At 55.4% G+C, this 19748-nt stretch overlaps 1 protein-coding gene across 3 annotated transcripts; it reads right to left on the minus strand.

The window, feature by feature from the left end:
• Positions 1 to 1165: 1165 nt before the first annotated feature.
• KMT5C (lysine methyltransferase 5C) lies at positions 1166 to 8119 on the minus strand. 3 transcript variants are annotated; one of them, XM_059152794.1, is made up of 9 exons: positions 7978 to 8119; positions 6161 to 6398; positions 5840 to 6005; positions 5325 to 5434; positions 4377 to 4540; positions 4233 to 4252; positions 2843 to 2979; positions 2568 to 2746; positions 1166 to 2351 (listed from the first exon to the last, which is right to left on the minus strand). In XM_059152794.1, the coding sequence occupies exons 2-9, from the start codon at positions 6268 to 6270 to the stop codon at positions 1861 to 1863; spliced, it is 1377 nt and encodes a 458-aa protein (XP_059008777.1). In that variant the 5' UTR covers positions 6271 to 6398; positions 7978 to 8119; the 3' UTR covers positions 1166 to 1860. The 3 variants fall into 3 exon arrangements, with proteins under 3 accessions (XP_059008777.1, XP_059008775.1, XP_059008776.1); XM_059152792.1 differs by having other exon boundaries at positions 1166 to 2354; positions 7978 to 8104; XM_059152793.1 differs by lacking the exon at positions 7978 to 8119 and adding an exon at positions 7830 to 7963 and having other exon boundaries at positions 1166 to 2354.
• Between the last annotated feature and the right edge of the window lie 11629 nt (positions 8120 to 19748).

Here is a 19748-nt window from a genome sequence, read left to right on the forward strand (position 1 = left end):
ACAGTTCCTGCCCTGGAGGTCTTCCCTGACTCTCAGCAGGGGTGGCCTTGGCCCCAGGGGGCCATTGGGAAAGGTCAGGAAACACCTTTGTCACAACTGGTGCTCCTCAGCCTACAACACACACATTAGCTGGCTCAAGATGGAGGCCATGTCTCTAATCTCTGCTTTTGGGGTTCGAGACACTCTTGAGAATCAGAGGAAGGCTTCAAACCCTCTTCCCTGAGAAGAACCCACAGGCACATGTGCACTTGCTACATTTAAAGCAGAATTTCCAGAGGTTCTTGCCACCCTGTGGCCGTCTGGGAGGCGGCTCCCAGCTCTGAGCCCTGTCCAGAAGCCTCGGTGAGGGCACCTGCCCACCAGTCCGGGCGGAGGCCCCTTTCTTTACAGAAGCCATCCCTCTGCGTTCTCTTCTCCCTCGTCGTTAACAGGAGGGAGGAAATGACCATGGGCACTAGGAGCCACAGGGAGGAGAGATGGGCTCTCTCACTGTCTCCTGAAAGGAAGGGGGGGGGCCCTCTGCAGATGGAAGGAACTGGAGAAAGGTTACAGCTCTGCTGGGTCCCGCCCCTCCCACCGCTCAGCCCCCAGCCCCACCTGATGCTCCGGAGGGGGAAGGCCTCAGGCCCACACCACCTGACCTCACTGGTCTAGAGAGCTGTCCTCATTTCTTGGGCACCGCCTGCGGTAGAGGGGAGAATGAGGAGGGGCGGCAGAATCCCCACGGACCTGGGTCCTGAGCAGCTTGAGCAGGCCCACTGCCCTGGTCCCCCAGAGCTGGGCCAACAGCACACGGACGAGGGTGCGGGCGCAGCTGACTTCAGAGGGGTGGCCAGGACCCTGTGCCGGGGGGGGGGGGGGGGGGGGGGGGGGGCGGTAGCGAGTCCCTCTTCTTGCCGGAATGTCACCTTGTCTGAATGATGGCAGGCATCCTCTCTCACGTGGGGCCCTCTTCAGAAGCACGCTTCGGGCTGAGATGTGACTCTCGCCTCTGTCCCCCGCCATCCCCAGCAATAGCCTGTGGACCCTTCACCCTTCTGAACTCAGAGGCCCCCAGAGCCCTGGCCACCTCCCACCCGGCCCGGTCTCCCCAGCAGGGCTGAGGGTCTCGGTAGGCTGACAACATCCCCTCAAAATGTCAATCAAAATGAAAAGCTACAAAGGGTGCTGCTTATAACAAGGTTTTAATAAAATAAAAAGTTCAAGTGCTTCCAATCCCCCAACATACCCCATTCTGGTGTGGGGGAGGGGAGGGACCCCCCCCACACCCCAGTAGCACCAGGGATAGCACCATGAGAAAGACGAGGTCGCATCCGGCCTCCCTGAGACCCCCCCCCCCCCCCCCCCCCCCCCGCTGGTGAGGATGTGTCCCAGACAGCCCCTTGCCTCAGACAGTCGCGGAGCCAGGAGCAAGCCCACTCCTCTCCCCTCTGTCATGCTGTTTCTAAGCAGTGCCACCCTGGGTCAGCTCCATTGCCTCCTGAGGCCTGGGCTTCTGGGGAGATGCCACAGGGCGGCCCCTACCCCTTATGGCTTTGCTCCCTGGGCAGGAAGGAGGTGGGTGGGGAAGGGAGCAGCTCCCGCAGTCCTGAGGCTGGAGTTGGGGTAGGAAGGCAGCAGCAGCCACGGTACCCTGCTGGGGTGGGGGTGGCTCAGGGGACAGCAGTCACAAAGGGTCAGGGGTCACACCCCCGGGTGTCCCCAAACCAGCCCAGCCCAGGGCAGAACTGTGCTGGGGCCTAGGGCCAGCCAATGGCTCCTTCTAGAGGTCAGTGAGTCCCCAAGAACTTGGGGCTTGGGGGGAGGGGGGTGAGGAGGGATTCCTTCCTCTCCTGGCCTGGGGCCTCCCTGTCCAGCCTGTCATGGCCCATCACTGTTGACGTCCAGGTCAATGGAGCCATGGCTGACCACCAGCCTCAGGCGCTTGGGTGGGGAAAAGGGGGCAAAGGCGAGGGCCTGCTTGGGGACGGGGGCAGGGCCTGGGGTCCCGGCCGGGGCGGGGGCAGCAGGTGGGCCCGGAGCCACCCGGCTCAGGTCCACACGCACCACGTAAGGCAGCCCGTAGCGCCGGGCCCAGTGCCAGTCCTGCTGAGGGGCCCAGTGGGCACGGGGGGCTGGGCCCAGGGCCACCAGGGCCTCTGCTCGCAGGCAGCAGTGGGGACCACAGCCACCCCACTGGTGCAGGGAGACGCGGGCAGCGCGGAAAACGGGGGGCGCTGGGGCCCGCCGCTGCTGAGGGCGTCGGCGCCTCCGGGGCCGCACTCGGAGTGGGGGCTGCGGCAGCCACTGGAGCCAGAGGGGCGAGGCTTCCGGGCGAGCACCACAGGGCAGAGGGCAGCAGGGTTGGCAGGCTGCTGTGGAGGCCCGAGGAGGGGGGGTACGGGGGAGAAAATGGAGCATGAGCTGGGCTCTGGCAAACCCTCCCCCACCACCAAGGGCAATGGCAGGTGGTGGCAGGACAAGGGGAGCATGGGGGCGACAGAGGTCAAGAGCTGGCAGCACAGATAGGTGGGCATGGGGGCCAGAGGTGGCAGAACAGACAAGGGCGGGACTGGGGGGGCACTCACCACAGAACGGGTCCCGGCGCAGCGCGGAGAGGTGAGCACAGGCCCTGGGGCCCAGCAGGCGACCACCGCCATCCAGGCCCTGCTGCAGCCTCCTCTTGGTCTCCCGGAGCTCATACTTGTCCAGGGGCCGTGGCGGTAGGACCTCCCTGGGCTGCAGGCGGAAGGCTCCTTCGCCTTTCCTGGGGGTGGCAGGAGGGAGAAGGAAAGAAGCAGGCCCTGAGGAAGCACGTCCAGGTCACTGCCCTCCTCCCCAGGACCCCTCCTGGGCACCTCACCTCTCACACGTGTAGCATTCACAGTGCTCATTCTTCTCACCAAAGAAGCCCTCCCCATAGAAGCAGGTGACCTCGTCCCCTGGCTCGATGTCCCGGAGCACTTTCACGCAGGCCGCATTCCCATCTGCGGGCACAAACTGGGGGCCGGGGCTGCTCAGCGCTGGTCCTGGTGGCTGCCGGCCTCCACCCCTCCTAGCTAAGCACACTCCCAGGGCACACTCCCAGGGCAGGAGACTGGGGCAGGGACGAGGAGTGGCAGGGGCTGGGAGCCCAGAGTCCTCTGGTGGGGGCACCCCTCCGGGCCTGCCCTCTGCACACACTCCCTGACCTTCCGCCCATTTGCTGGCCCCCACCCTCCCTGCCAGTGCACACTGCCTGCTCCTTCCTGCACTCCTCCTCCGCCCCCAGACCCCCCCTAGACCCACAGCTCACTCCTTGCCAGCCTGTACCCCAGAGGCCAGGTCCAACCTCTGCCAGTCTTGGCTGTCTCCCTTCCCAGTGCCTGTCTGCTTTGCAGCCACAGTCTGTGAGAGCTGCCTGCCCAGGCCCCTCCTGCCTCCTTCCCTGCCCCAGCCTCCTGCCCCTGACCCCACTCCCACCTCCTGCCCCTGCCTCTTGCCTCCTGCTCCTGGCCCCATTCCTGGTCTGGGAGGAGTGGGACTCCCCTCCGTGCCTACAGTCTAGCCTCACACGTGCTTGGGGGTGGCTCTCACCACCCACCCTCCTGATCCCCGGCCAATTGGCCAGAGCCACCGTGCACAGCAGGGTCTTCTGTCCTTGTCCTCTCTATTCCCCCGGACTCCAGCTGGAGCCAGCTTCTCACTCAGTTACACACCAGGTCACACGCCAGCCTCTAGTCCCTCTCCTGCTGCCAAGCCTGTGGCTCACGGGCTGCCAGGCCATCTCAAAACCCAGCCCCATCATTCACCCAGCCAGAGCGTCCACGGTGATGACTTGAGCTCCTCTGTGGCACACAAGGCCAGAGTCACCGTGCCGGGCCTACCTCCTGGCCCTCCACTGAGGTGTATCTGTCTGGGATGCCCTGACACGCCTCAGTTTTCCTCCAACACCGAGGAAAATCCTAGTCCTCCTTCAGTGCTGGGCTCTGGCGGGACTTCTGGGCAGCCTCCCTGCTCCGCACGAGGTCAGGCCAGGGGGTCTCCAGGTGCAGGGGCACTTCCTGTGTCCCCATCATCACGCTCCTCCCTCCAAGGGCGGCAGCCAAGACTCTGGCCACAGCCCCTCCCCCCTCGGATAGCTGCAGGTACAAACGGGGTTGTGGCCCGGGTGGGGGGCTCCGGCCACTTTCTGGCTAGTCACATGCCGCTCCCCGGGGCCCCCTCAATTCCCCCATGCCCACTCCTCCATTGGGGGGGTCCCCAAGTCTCACCTTGCAGTTGGGTTTGCAGTCTACAGCATTGAGAGGAGGGTGGGGGAGAGAAGAAACTCAGATGAGCGGAGGGCTGGGCAGAGTGGGGGGGTCATCCCCCATTCCTCTCCCCCTCCCCCCACCCCGCCCTGCCCCCACCCCCACCATGGTTTATGAAGGCTGCCGGGCCCAGCCACAGCTGTGCACTCCGTTTCCGGGTGGAGTACATGATGCTGAAGTCGTTCTCCCCAGCCCTCAGCAGCCCCTCGTCCGCCTCCCGCAGCTCCGCGATGCAGCCCACCAGCAGTTCCAGCTTCTCGTTCTTCTTCCTGCCAAGAGGCCAGGCCGTGGGGCTGTGAGCAGGGCCTCCAACCAGCCCAGTGTCTCAGCAGACGGGGGCCTCCAAGGACCAGGGCACTGGGCCTCCTGCAGGCTGCTGCTGCCATCGTGGTCCTCCTCCTGGCTTTTGCCAATCCACTCACCTCCCTGGGGTGCTTCCTGGATCCAGCATCCTCTGACACAGGATAGTACCCAGACAGGCACCCCTCCTGCTGTCTGCTCGCCCTGGGCTCGTCCTCCAGCCCCAACTGCCCTTGGGCCTCACACAAGTGGTTCTTCTGCCTGGACTCCCCATGAGTGCTAGTAACGCCCTGCAAACTGTCACCCAGCACGCCACTCCCCCGCCACTGCCATGCTTCAGCAGACTCTCTGGTGGGCCTCTGCTTAGGCCGGTTCCCAAGAACACTCAAAATTCCCTCATGACTCCTGAAGACCTGAGCAGCCGTGGTCAGGACCCGTGGTCAGTGACCACCTGCGTTCTAGCTACACCGTATGTGGCTGGCAGGGTCCGTCTTGCCACTGTCCTGTCCCTTACCCAGCAGCGGCCTCTCCTGCCCTGGCCTCCTGCCCCCCTGGGCACAAATGCTACTTCCCCAGCAGTCCCTGGAACCCTGGGGTCCCACGGGGTTCTCATTTCCCACTGGGGCTGCGATAGGCAAAGAGGGTCTGTGGGCCTGGGCCTGGCCTCAGCCGCAGAGGCTTCTCCCCTCGTCTGCAGAGGTCTCCTCTCCCAGCAGCCTCCAGGGCCCTGGTGTGTGAGCTCCAGCCTCTTACCAAGCTCTGGTAGACACAATCTTGGCTCCATTCGTTTCCATGGAGTACCGCGTACAGGGCAGGATGGTGAAGCCACTTTCAGGCAGGAAGGCTCGGAGGTAGCGATAGATCTGGGGGAGGTGATGGGGTGGGCGGGGTGAGGAGCTGGGGCAGGGTCATCCTCGGCCCTCTCCTGGGTCCTAGGCCTGCTCTGCCACTGACTTGCTATGTGGTCTTGGGGGCCTCACTTCCCCTCTTGGGGGTCTCAGTTTCCTCATCTGTCAAATGAAGAGGCTGTGCTCCACCTCCGAGGGCCCCCAACTCTCCTCTCCTAGGATTCTCTGAGCCTCCTCTCTCAGATGGACCCAATGGCTAGGAAGTTAGGGAGTCTCAGGGGGAAGGGTTGGTGCTTCGCGGAGGGGCCTGGAGCCTGGGGCTCCATAAGATCGGCCTGGCAGGGTGGAGGACCCAGGACAGGCCGAGGTGATAGGGAGGACACGTGGGCTGAGGGTGGGGGAAGGGAAGGGTGCCCTCACGTGGGTCTTGAGGGCAGCCTCCTGCCGAGGGCCCCGGCTCTGGAAGTAGTGGGCCATCCAGCCTCCCAGCGTCAGGGCCCGGTACGCAGCCTCCAGGTCCCGCTGCCTCAGGAAGGCCTCCAGCGCTGAGCGCAGGTGGTGCTGTCGCCGCAGCGGGGGCACGGGGCTGGGGGAGAGGGCACGCCTGGGTCCCAGGGCCTTGGCCTATTCCCTCCGGGCCTTCCCGGCCCCGCCCCCACCCCCACTCGGGGCTGCCGGGTGTGGAGGAAGGGAAGGGGTCCCAGCTGGGCCCCGGGTCCTCCCTGTCCCAGGCCGCCTCACCTGACGTTCATCTTATGGGTACGGAAGCCGAGGTAGGGGTCCAGGACAAGGCTGGTGGCAAGGTCGTCGTTCTCACACAGCTCTCTGGCTGTCACTCTGTCGGGTCCCATGGTGCCCCACGGACCATGCTGCCTCTGGCCCAGAGTGGAGGGGGCAATGGAGGGGGAGGGGCAGCGCCCCGGGACTCCCACTTCTGAGCTGCACAGGATTTGGCAAGCCTTTTGGTCTCCAGTCTCATCTACAAATCAGAGCGAAAAGCAAGACTGACTTTGCAGGGCCCTCAGCGAGGTCGGGATGCAACAAGTACTCCGACAGTGGGGAAGCCCAGAAAGGATGCCCGTCACCGTCATGAGTATCTTCACACTCTGGGGCACAGACACCAGTCCCCCAGCACATACAACTCACACACTCACACGCAGATTCCCTCATGTCCCCTCGCACCCCCCACACACCCACCCACGCACGCACGCACGCACGCACGCACAGTCCCTACTGGCCCAGGGAAGACTGATTAATTGGCAGTCAGGGATAACCCTAAAGGCTTAGCCGGGCAGGAGGTGGGAGTCGGGGGAACCCATCTCCACTTCCAGCCCTCACTGAGGAAAAGTCCAAGGCTTCCCACCCTCTAGGACAGACTGTTCCTCCACCCACCCCCACGCTTGTTGGCCTCAGCCTCCACCTCCCTCCCGCTCCTCCGTCCTCCCCCCAACCAACAGCTCCTGGGAATCATCAGGAGGCTCTGGGTGAAGCCCCAGGCAGCCTGGAGGGGGGGTGAGGGGAGGGAGAGCGGAGGAGGGATCCCAGCACCTGCTCCCTCTCCAAGGATTGGAGGGGGGGGTGCTCAGAAGACAAAGGGGGTAAGAGGGGAGAGAAAAGGAATGATATGGAGAGGCAGAACAGGTCTATCAAAAGGGGAGAAAGAAGGGAATTAGCAAAAGGAAACAAAACAAGACCCCTAACCCTGACGGCGGTGGAGGGCCGGCTGGGCATCCAGACCATCCAGACCGCGGTGCTTCAGGGAGAGTCCATGGGGGACCGCAGGGGAGGGGGAGTCGAAAAGGGATCAGCAGCTAGAGCTGGGGAAAGGGGTCTAGAAAAGACTGGAAGGCTGGGGATGAAGGAGGGGGTGCTGAGAGAGGACGCCGGACCGAGTGGAAGCTGCAAAGAGGCATGTGGGTAAAGACGAAATACACAGACTGCACAGAAGGGTGCTGGGGCAGGGAGAGGGCCGGGGGTGCCTGCTGGACACGGAGCACGCCGGGGAGGCCTGGACGTCAGGGACGACCTCGCGAAGGCCAGAGTGGAGCCCTGGGGTCGAGAGCAGGTCCCGAGGAGGTGGAGGGGGGCCTAGGGGTCCACAGCCGGGCTTGGACAGGCGGAGAAGGGGCAAGTCCTGCCCGTCAGGGAGGAGAGAGCCTGGGGTCCAGGCAGGGACCTGGGCAGGCACTGAGGATCCAGGAGCGGGGGCTGAGGTCCGCGGAAGCAGTGGGGAAGCAGACGGGGGCCTGGCGGGCAGTGAGAGTGCAGGGGAAGGGCCTGAGGTCCAGGGAGGGGAGTGGAGAGTCGCAAGGCGACCCGAGGGGTCCGCTCAGGCCCGGGAGTGCGGGGAGGGGCCTAGGTGAGGAAGCACAGGGAAGCGGCTGGGCGCCCGCAGCAGCCTGAGGCCCACCGAAAGGCCGGGAGACGCGGGCGCCTGGACACGAGGAGGGGCCGGGCGGGGCGGGGGACGGTCGGGGCTGGGGGCGACCGGGAGCCAAGGCGGCGCGGGCTGGGGGCCGAGAGGGGGCTCAGAGGTCGGGCCCCGCGCCGCCCCTCACCCGCTTCTCCTCCTCCGCCTCCTCCTCCTCAGGCACCCGCGCCGCCGCCGCCACCACCTCCCACTGCCTGCTCCAGCTCTCGTCAGACACAGCCGCCGCGCCTCCCGTCTGCGCCGCCGGGCCCGCCCCACCACCGGCAGCCGGAGCTCCCATTGGTCGAGGCGGCCGCCGCTCCTCAGTGGCTGGGCGCTCTCGCCGCTCCCATTGGCCGAGTCTCGCTCGTCCCCTCCCCGCCGGCCCTCCCGTCAGTGCCCCTACGAAACCCCGCTCCGCCCGCGCCGCTGCCAAGCGCCGCCGACGGCAGCTAATGGCTCCTGTCGCTGTCCTTCCACCGCTGCCATGGAGACTTTTCCCGCCCTCTGCCCTGAGTCGACGCCCTCATTGGCCGAGAGCGTCGTGGCTCCAGGCTAAACTCGGGTTTGGGTCAGGTTATTCGGGTCCTGGAGGGGAGGGGGCGGGCCCTGCCGGCTCCATTACCCGCGTGTGATTGGCCGGCCCTGGAACGGCTCATCCTTCCATAGGCTAAAGCCTCCGCCCGTCACCGGAGGAGTCGCGACCGGCCCATTCTCTTTCCCCCGTGAAACCTTCGCGGACCGCGGGCAGAGAGCCGGGGCGGGTACGAGGGGTGGGAGCGCGGCGGTGCCTGGCAGACCCCGCCCCGCGGGCCGTTGCCGCGGCGACCAGAGTTTATTGACAGCCCTGCCCGGCTCCCGAGGGCGCGTTGCTCCCGCTCTCTGCTCGACCGCCTTCGCCGCCGCGAGTGCCCCGGGCGATTTCGCGAGCGCCCCGAGAGCTCTGCTACCGAGCGGATGGGGGAGGAGCCTGGGAAGCGCGGCCTTTGGAGAGGGCTCCGCGGGGCGGCGCCTCCCGCAGTCCGGATCCCCAACTTGCTCCCACCCTGGAGGCGCACATGATCAGCAATTCACCGCCGCTGCGCCCTGAATAGCGAGCTGCGCGCTCGGGGCCGGCGCTCTTTGTTTCGCGCGCCGCGTGTGTCTGGTGCGCCGGGAACAGGGCCCGGCACGGGGAGGGCGGCCCCACTGGGAACCGACCGAATGAGCGCGAGGCGGGCGCGGACGATGTCCGCGTCACTCTGTGGCGTCGGGGAGGTGGCTCGCCCTCTCTGGCCCTCGGGCTGGCGCTCGCCGGACAAGGACCACCCGGGCCCTCGCTGAGGGTTTCTTCTTAACACCCTCCTAGGTGTCTTCTATCCGCGCTTCCAGCTTCCCTCCCCGCATCTCTGCTTATGCTGTTCCTTGCCCAGCCGGGACGACCCCCTACCCCAGCTCTGACACCGCTCCCCCCAACCGAGGTACCTCTCCCCGCCCCCCAGTAGGGACGGTCACAGCTCCAGAGGGCAGCAGCGGCCAGCAAGCAGAGAGGACTCTGAAAGCTTAGCTCTCTGGCAAAGTCCTAGCAGCGTGTCCGCATCTTAGAGGCGCAGCCCTTCCATCCGCGGGTGTCTGCCCTGGATCAGCACCAGCAAATGTGAGCAGAAGGATAAGCTCCTAACGGTGTTGGTAGGGGTAAAAAACGAAACGGCTTAAATGTCCATCACATTAAAAATGGGTAAATGGATCGTGACACATTCATACAGGGGAGCACCATACAGCAGCAGTGGAAGGGAGTGAACCGCGCTCCCTATATCCACCCGGACAACCCCAAAGCGTGTTGCTAGCTGCGGAAGTCTGCGTAGCCGAGCGCGAAGTCATAAAACCCACAACACAAGGGTGGTGTGTGGATGCGTGTTTTAAATGCGTATAAACATGCATCAGGTGACAAAAGGAGGAGCGGGACCCCTGCAGGTGGAGGGGAAGGAATGAAATCAGGAAGCCACACGTGACATTGGTATTTGTACTTTTTTTTTTCTTGTAAGCCCAGAGGTGGAAACCACGAGTTCACTATAAACACTATCTGTTGTTTTTCTCTCCGTCAAAAGAATTCATAATATGAATAAAAATTTGACCTGCTGGGCACCTGGATGGCTCCTTTTATGATCCCAGAGTTCCACCTGGGGCTCCCTGCTCAGTGGGGAGTCTGCTTCTCTGCCCCTCCCCTGGCTTGTTCTCTCTCTCAAATAAATAAGTAAAATCTTGGGGGGGGGGGGAACAAACTTGACCTGCCAATTCCAGGGTTTATTCGAAAGAAATAACACTGAGAAGTGTTAAGATATTTGTATATAAGGGCACCTGAGTGGCTCAGTGGGTTAAGCCTCTGCCTTCGGCTCAGGTCATGATCTCAGGGTCCCAGGATCAAGCCCCACATCGGGCTCTCTGCTCAGTGGGGAGCCTGCTTCCCCCCTCTCTCTGTCTTCCTCTCTGCCTACTTGTGATCTCTTTCTGTCAAATAAATAAATAAAATCTTAAAAAAAAAATCCCAGAAAAATAGAAAAACCGGGCGCCTGGGTGGCTCAGTGGGTTAAGCCGCTGCATTTGGCTCAGGTCATGATCTCAGGGTCCTGGGATCGAGTCCCGCATCGGGCTCTCTGCTCAGCAGGGAGCCTGCTTTCTCCCCTCTCTCTCTCTGCCTGCCTCTCTGCCTACTTGTGATCTGTGTCAAATAAATAAATAAAATCTTTAAAAAAAAAAAAAAAAGAAAAATAGAAAAACCCTTAATGTCCAACAATAGAAGATTGGTTGGATCACAACAGCAAATCCAGCAGACGGAATAACAACAATGTTTAGCAGTTCCTGAGCTCTCAGCATGGGCCAGAGACTTTGCAAATAGCTGTGAGAGGGAAGGGCTGTTATAATGCCCATTGTGTAGATGAGCAAAGTGAGGCTTATAGAGGGGCTTGAACAGGCCAACAGACACCAGAGGTTTACTCTCAGACTCGGGGCTACAGTGCCCACCTAGCATCCTGTGGGTTCTCAACATCAGATGGCACAGGAAGAGGCACCCCAGAGAAGGAGTGAAGCTTGGACACAAGCCGTATCGCAAACGGACTATGAGATCGTGCTGGGTAAAAGGAGCCAGATGCCGGGACGCCTGGGTGGCTCAGTTGGTTAAGCAGCTGCCTTCGGCTCAGGTCATGATCCCAGCGTCCTGGGATCGAGTCCCATATCGGGCTCCTTGCTCCGCAGGGAGCCTGCTTCTCCGTCTGACTCTGCCTTCCACTCTGTCTGCCTGTGCTCGCTCTCGCTCGCTCTCTCTGACAAATAAATAAAATCTTTAAAAAAAAAAAAATTTTTCACGTTTGGAATGATTCCATATCTTCTTTTTATTTTTTTTATTATTTTTTAAAGATTTTATGTATTTATTTGACAGAGAGAGAGAGAGAGACTGAGACACAAGCAGGGGTATCAGCAGGCAGAGGGAGAGGGAGAAGCAGGCTCCCTGCTGAGCAGAGAGCCAAACATGGGGCTCGATCCCAGAACTCTGGGATCATGACCTGAGCCGAAGGCAGACGTTTAACCTACTGGGCCACCCAGGCATCCCTCTTTTTTCTTTTTAAACAGATGTATTTATTTTAGAGAGAGTGTGTGCAGGGAGGGGATGCAGAGCACAGGGAGAGAACCACTAGCCGACTCCCCATTGAACATGAAGCCCTGCTCAGGGCTTGATCTCACAACCCTGAGATCATGACCTGAGCGGAAATCAAGAGTTGGACACTTAACCAACTGAGCCCCCCAGTCACCCAGGAATGATTCCATTTCTTTATTCTTTTCTTTTTTTTTTTTTTAAGGTAGAATTCTTTTTTTTAAATTAATTAATTAATTAATTTGACAGAGAGAGAGATCACAAGTAGGCAGAGAGGAAGGCAGAGAGAGAGAGAGAGAGGAGGAAGCAGGCTCCCTGCTGAGCAGAGAGCCCAATGCGGAACTCCATCCTAGGACCCTGAGATCATGACCTGAGCCGAAGGCAGTGGCTTAACCCACTGAGCCACCCAGGCGGCCAGTGATTCCATTTCTATGAAATTCCCAGAATAAGTAAATCCATAGACACAGAAAGCAGATTCATGATTGCCAGGGCTGGACAGGGTGGGGGGGAGGATTAAAGGAAACTGGGGAGGGGCTAATAATAGGTATGGTGTTTCCTTTTTGGATGAAAAGATTCCAGAACTAGAGAATGGTGATGTCACAGAACATCATGCAGGTACATAAAGTCATTGAACTGTACACTTCAAAATGGCTAAAAGGGTAAATTTGATGTTAAGTGTATTTTACTATCAAAAGAGAGAGAGAAAGAAATAATCACCTGAGAAATACAGTGAAAATATAGATTCTAAGTCTCAGGAGCCAGAAAGCTCTGTTGGGTATTTAATAATCAATTATTTTAGGATAGTGTTGCCCAAGTGTGGTCTGTGCCCCAACAGCCTCAAGCAGGATCACATGGGTGCTTGGTGGGAATGCAGAATGTTGGGCCATATCCCAGAATTCCTAAATCAGAATCACCCAGACCAGTGGTTGGAATGTTCTGGAATGCTTGAGAGGCATGCCTCAGAGCACACCTTTGCAGGTGCCTTTTTCCGACCACACGTTCACTCGCTGGAGGGACAGCTTACTAACTCCTAAAACTTGTTAAAAGACTGTAATTTAGGATGATGATATTTCAAGAGGAAAGGGATATCTATTTATAGGCATATATAAATTACGAGATTTGGGACCAGGATTTGGAGAAAGGGGAAACTTTGTGTCTAATGATGGGAATGTAAGTTTGTGCAGAGGCTATGGAAAACAATATGGTAGCTCCTTAAGAAATTAGAAATTAAAAAAAATTAGAAATAGAAATGCCATGTCATCTAACAGTCCCATTTCTGGATATATAGCCAAATAGAATGATCACTCCTGCAAAAAGATATCTGCATTTTCGTGGTTATTGCAGCATTATTCACAACACCCAAGATGTGGAAACCACCTGAGTATCTGGCAATGGATTCATGACCAAAAAGAAAGAAGGTGGGTACGTATGTGTGATGGACTATTATTTCGCAGTGAGGAAAGAGGGAATCCTGCCATTTCAACTGTATGGAAGAAACTGGAGGGCACGCTGCTGAATGAGATAAGAGACACAGAAAAACAAATACTGTAGGATCTCAAATGCATGTGGAATCTAAAAAGAGTTGAGTCCTTCGAAGCAGAAAGTGGGAAGGTGGTTATCAGGGGTTGGGGAGGGAAGGGGAGAGATTGGACAAAGGATACAAACTTAGAGTTGTGAGATGAATGAATGACTAGAGTTAACAATACTGTATTGTATACTCGAAGTTTGCTGAGACGGTAGATCATAAGACACACACACAGAGGGTAACTGGGAGGTGAGGGATGTGCTAATTAGTTGATTGTGGTGATCATGTCACAGTGTGTACGTATATCAAGCCATTATACTTTATTTCTTTTTCTGAGATTTATTTATTTATTGGTCGGAGAGAGAGCATAAGCAGGGGAAGAGGCAGGCAGAGGGAGAAGCTGGCTCCCCACTGAGCAGGGAGCCCAATGTGGGACTTGATTCCAGGACCCCTGGGATCATAACCTGAGCCAAAGGCAGCCACTTAACCAACTCAGCCACTCAGGCGCCCCTACTGTATACTTTAAATATATACAATTTTTGCTTGTGATTCTACAATTTTTGTTTGTGAGTCATACCCCAATAAAGCTGGGAAAAAATAAGTGCTTATGGGAGAAGTTGTCTCTCTGTTTCCAGGTATGACTTATGTAATGACCAAATGTCTATAATAATAGGATAAAATGTAAGTATTATATTCTGTATACTAGTTTATAAACACTGATAGCCACACATATACCTATGCATATGCATATGTACATATATAACTCTGTATCATTGCCATCATGCTCAAACTTCTGCAATGAATTCACACCTTGGTGGTCAGCCTCCGAGATGATCCCCAGGGACCGTCTCCCCTAGGAGAATTCACAACCCTCTGGATAGGGCTGAGCCGGTTCTATGCGAAGGATAATGCAAACACGATGGCATGTCCAAGGCCAGTGCACCGAGGACATGATGGGTTCCATCCTTGCTATCTCTGGGACCACTCCTCTGGAGGAACTCAGCACCATTCTGAGAGGTCAAGGCCACCTTATGGAGAAGGCCACGTGGCAAGGAACCAAAGGTTTGTGGTAACAGCCATGGAGGAACTGAGGCTTCTTGCCAAGAGTTTGAGTGTCATGTGAGTGAACCACCTGGAAACGATCCTCCTGTCTCCAGACTGTGTCCCCATCGACACCTTGACTATAATCCGAAGAGCAGCCCCAAGCCAGAGACAGGCACCTAAGCTGCTCCTGAATTCTGGACCCCCAGAAATGGTGTGAGATGACAAATTCTTATTGTTTTATGCCACTATAGTTAATTGATAGGCGAGTGGATTAAAATCCAACATCCTGGGCACCTGAGTGGCTCAGTTAGTAAAGTGTCTGCCTTCAGCTCAGGTCAGGATCCCAGGGTCCTGGGATCCAGTCCTGAGTTGGGAATCTCTGCTCAATGGGGAGCCTGCTTCCCCCTCTCCCTCTGTCCCTCCCCTTGCTCACACTCATTCTCTCATGCACTCTCTCTCTCTCAAATACATAAATAAAATCTTTATTTAAAAAAATTAAACAAGGAGGCCTGGGTCTGGGGATCTAGTCCTGTCATGGGGCTCCCAACTCAGAGAGGAGCCTGCTTCTCCCTCTCCCTCTGCTTTACCCCACACTCATGTTCTCTCCTTCTGATTCTCAAATAAATAACTTAAAACTTAAAATCTTTAAAATCTTAAAAAAAAAGGACAGAAAGAAAGAAAAAAGAGAGAAAGAAAGAAAAACTTGTACGTGAATGTTTATCGCAGCATTATTCATAATTAGCCAAACATCTTGGGAACGAACCCAAACATCTGCGATTGACAAATGAACAAACAAAACATAGAAAGGGAATTGTGACACTGGCTACAGCACCAATGAGCCTTGAAAATATTTTGTAAGTGAGATAAGCCAGACACACACACATAAATATATTGTGTGATTCCACTAACATGACGTTCCTGGAAGAGCCAGATTTATAGAGACAGAAAGTGGAATGGTGGCTGCCAGGGGCTGAGGGAGGGGAACTGGGAAGTATTCGTTAATGGGTAAAAAGTTTCTGTTTGAGATGATGAGAAACTTCTGAAGACGGACAGTGGTGATGGTTGCACAATACTGTGAATGTACTTCACACGGTGAATTGAACACTGAAAATTGGTTAAAAGGGCAACATTTACATTATGTGTATTTTACCATGATAAAAAAAACCTAGAGAAAATTCATGTTCATGATGAAACCCCGAAAGCTTTTTATTTGAAATCGGAAACAAGACGGGGAGTCCCCTTACCACTGCATTCAACAGTGTTCTGAAGACATAGCCTCCTGGGTAGTGAGGCAAAAAGAAGGAAAAAAAAAAAAAAGGTGTAAGAATTGAAAAGAAAGGGGCACCTGGGCGGCTCAGTGGGTTAAGCCTCTGCCTTCAGCTCAGGTCATTGTCTCAGGGTCCTGGGATCCAGCCCCGAATCTGACTCTCTGCTCAGCGGGCAGCCTGCCTTTCCCCCTCTTTCTCTGCCTGCCTCTCTGCCTACCTGTGATCTCTGTCAAATAAATAAACAAAATCTTAAAAAAAAAAAAAAAAGAATTGAAAAGAAAGGTGGGGCGCCGGGTGGCCCATTCAGTTAAGCTACCGACAGGAACTCAGGTCATGATCCTGGGGGGGGGGGTGGTTGAGCCCAGCATCAGGCTCCTTGCTCAGTGGGGAATCTGCTCCTCCCTCTCCCTCTACCACTCCCCCATGCTCCCGTGCTTGCTCATGGCTCTCTCTCTCTAATAAATAAATAAAAATTTTTAAAAAAAAAATTGAAAAGAAAGAAACAAAACTGCCATTATTTCAGATATGATTAGGTACCTAGAAGATCCAAAAAAGTTCCCGATAAAATATCAGAATTAAGGATGGAATTTAACAAGGAGCTGGATACAAAGTCAATATACAAACAGCAACTGTATGTCTTTTTACCTGTGCGTTGAAAAGTCCCCCAAACCACCCATGTTTGGAAATTCACTGGGACTTACAGAGCCCAGTACAGAGTTCTATTTGTGGCTAAGCTTTATTGTAGCAAATAGAGGATCATGAGGGGAAATGTCACAGAGACTAGAGATTCATATGCAGGTTTCCTCGTGGTCTCTCCCTTCATGAGGACCAACAGAGCTCGCTCCTTCCCCAAACAAAACTTCAGCAAAGGGGTGCCTGGGTGGCTCAGTTGGTGGGCATCTGCCTTTGGCTCAGGTCATAATCCCAGGGTCCTGGGATAGAGCCTGGTATTGTACTCCTTGCTCAGCGGGGAGCCTGCTTCTCCCTCTCCCTCTGCCTGAGACTCTCCTGCTTATTCTCTCTCTGTGTGAAATAAGTAAATAAAGTCTTTTTAAAAAATGCAGCAAAACGTGTGATGTTTTTGCCCAAGGGAGCCCATTAGAGACTCAGCACCCAAGGTTTTTATTGCTGACTAATCATTCAAACACTGTCTGCTTAGAAGGCACCAAAATTCCAAACTCCCAGAAGGAAAGCAGGCATTCAGCATTACCACAGGTTTAGCACAAATAATCCAGGCCCTCAGAATAGTTCAACAGCCAATTCTGCAGACACCAGGCCAAGGCAAAGCTTGCAAGCATGATAGCTGATTCAGATATGCTGTATTAACCATTTTTTGTACAACAAACTAAGTTCTAAAATTAAAATTAAACCAGTATGGATTACAATAGTTTTTACAAATATCCAGTAAGGGGAAATAAATCGAATGAAAGGTATCCAAAACTACTTCAAGAAAAATCTGTAAAGGGGTGCCTGGGTGGCTCAGTGGATTAAGCCACTGCCTTCGGCTCAGGTCATGATCTCAGGGTCCTAGGATCGAGTCCCACAAGGGGCTCTCTGCTCAGCAGGGAGCCTGCTTCCCTCTCTCTCTCTCTGCCTGCCTCTCTGTCTATTGTGATCTCTCTCTGTCAAATAAATAAATAAAATCTTAAAAAAAAAAAAAGAAAAATCTATAAAACATTATTGAGAGATCTTAAAGAAGATCTAAAACAGGGAGATACATACCATGTTCATGGACTGGGAATAAGAAGGGAGATGGTGTGTTGGGAGATTTAAGAATGAAAATATGGAAAAGAACCAAATTTTGGAATCAGACAGATCTGTGCTCTGGCTCCAGCTCCTGCAGTCAGTCACTGAGTGATACTGGGCCTGTGCAGTAGCCAGGGTGGAACTCTCTGGAAGAAAGAACTTAATTAGTCCTGAAGAGCACCTTTGGAGGACAGCCCCAAGGTGCAGCATCAGTAACTACTATTTTGTTTGGATCAAGGTCATGTTCTTTTTTTTTTTTTTTTTTTTTTTTTTTTTTTAAAGATTTTATTTATTTACTCGACAGAGAGAGATCACAAGTAGACAGAGAGGCAGGCAGAGAGAGAGAGAGGGAAGCAGGCTCCCCGCTGAGCAGAGAGCCCGATGCGGGCCTCGATCCCAGGACCCTGAGATCATGATCTGAGCCGAAGGCAGCGGCTTAACCCACTGAGCCACCCAGGCGCCCTCAAGGTCATGTTCTTTTCTGGCAGCCCCCAACCATGACTAAGCATCACAGGTGGGGTGGGGGAGGGGGGTACTAGGGCTTGGTCATTCCCACCTAATGTGGCTCCTCCAAAGGTACTTTTTCTGTCTTTCTTTTTCTTTCTTTCTTTCTTTTTAAAAGATTTTATTTATTTGAGAGAGAGGGAGAGTGCACACAAGCAGGGGAAGTGAAAGAAGCGGGCTCCCCTGCTGAGCAGGGGGCCAGATGGGGGCTCCGTCCCAGGACTCGATTCATGACTGGAGCTGAAGTCTTAAGTGACTGAGCCACCCAGGCACCCTAAGTTTTTATTCATTTTGAGAGAGAGAGAGAGCACATGCCTGAGTGAGCAGAAGTGCAAGGAGTGGGGGAAGGGCAGAGGAAGAGGAAGATGGAAAGAAGCAGAGTCCCTGCGGAGCTCCACCTCCTGATCCTGAGATCGTGACCAGTGCTGAAATCAAGAGGCAGACCCTTAACCTATTGAGCCACCCACGTGCCCCTCTTTTTCTTTTATAAGTGAAGTAAAATTCACACACCACAAAATTCACCACTTTAACCATTTTAAGGGGTATAATCCAGAGGCATTTAGTACTGCTGTTGTGCAACCGCCCATCCTCTATCTGCTTCCAAGGCATTTTCATCACCTCAAAAAGAAGCGATTAAGCAATCACTCCCCATCCACCCCTCCCTCCAGCCTCTGGTAACCACCAGTCTACTTCCTGTTTCTATGGATCCGTGACAAGAAATCCTTGTGATTCTCCTGTCCTGTTGTTGGCTGGCTGAGATTTTTTTGGAGACCCTTCTTACCCACACTTCCCTTCTCCCTCTTCTTCCAAAGGTGGCCCACCCACTTCCTGGCCCAGCCCTATTCCCTCTCCCCTTTATCTTTCCTGGCATCGCCACCCGCCCCCCTGTAAATCCCTTGTATTGCAAACACCATTGCAACATCTCTAGCACCAGATAACACAGCAGGATGCCTTGATTGCCAAGCATCTACTCCATGAAGTGGCACAACTTCTCAGAAGTATGGTGACTCGGGGGACCCCAAAATGTTCGTACCCCCGCAGGCTCCCTCCTGAACCTTCACAGGCATGTGACAGGGGCACCCTTAGGATCCTTGCTTTGACAGGTGACAAAACAGAGATCCGCTGCGTGGGCAGCTTCCCCTCTCTGGGAAAAAACGTCCTCACAATGAACCAGACATGGTTTCCTACACGCGGTAGTGAAGTATCATGTCACACGGAGGAAGGCCAAGTGCAGCCTCCTCCCCTCGGAGGAGCCCACCAGCAAGCACATGTTTCCAGAAGGATCTGGGAGAGTCCAGAGGGGCTCCCCCACTCTTAAGCCTGCCCAGTGGGAGGGTTCTATTTCCAAATGAAAGTAGCCCAGAGTACACTGGGATCATGACCTGAGCTGAAGGCACACACTTAACCCGCTGAGCCACCCAGGCGCCCCCCAAAAGGAACAGTCTTTAAAAGTCCCTAGGGAGCAGAAAAGAAAATTCTTAGCAAAAAATGCATTGTTTCGAGGTGAGGCTGCCCTCCTGCAGGGGAGTGGAAGGGTCTCTGCGCGCATTTCCTAGTGCTAACCAGGGCACTCCAGGTGGCCTAGATGAATAGGTGAATGTTAACTATCTTTGGGGGGGGGGGTGAAGGGGGCAGGGAGGCTGAGGCCGCTCTTAGGTTAGAATTCAGTCCTGTTTTGCTGACTGGGACCCTTCACGTAAGTGACTCCATCTTCGCTCGTAATTTCCTTGTTACCAGCAGGAAGTCTGTCTCCAGAGCCATGCTGCAAGCTCTATCTTACAGATTGAAGAAAATGAAGTCCCCAATCCAGGGATCCTGTGGGAGACAGCATAGTGGTCCCCAAAATATCTACGCCTTCCTCTCCAGGACATGTGACTAGGGCACCTTACGCAGCAAAAATGACTTTGCACATATATTCAATTAAGGATTTTTTTTAAAGATTTTTTTTTTTTCTTGGTGACACAGAAAGCACAAGCAGGGGAAGCAGCAGGCACGGAGAGAGGGAGAAGCAGGCTTCCTGCTGAGCAAGGAGTCTGATGCTGGACTCAATCCCAGGACCCTGGGATCATGACCGGAGCTGAAGCCAGACACTTAAACCACTGAGCCACCTGGGTGCCCCTAAATTTGTGTTGCCTTAGGCCATGAAATTTGGGGTACTTTCTTAGAGCAGCCTCTGAAAGCTCATGCAGGCATCCAGCTCCCAG

The sequence above is a fragment of the Mustela lutreola genome, chromosome 16 (assembly GCF_030435805.1).
Source record: "Mustela lutreola isolate mMusLut2 chromosome 16, mMusLut2.pri, whole genome shotgun sequence".
NCBI lineage: Eukaryota > Metazoa > Chordata > Mammalia > Carnivora > Mustelidae > Mustela > Mustela lutreola.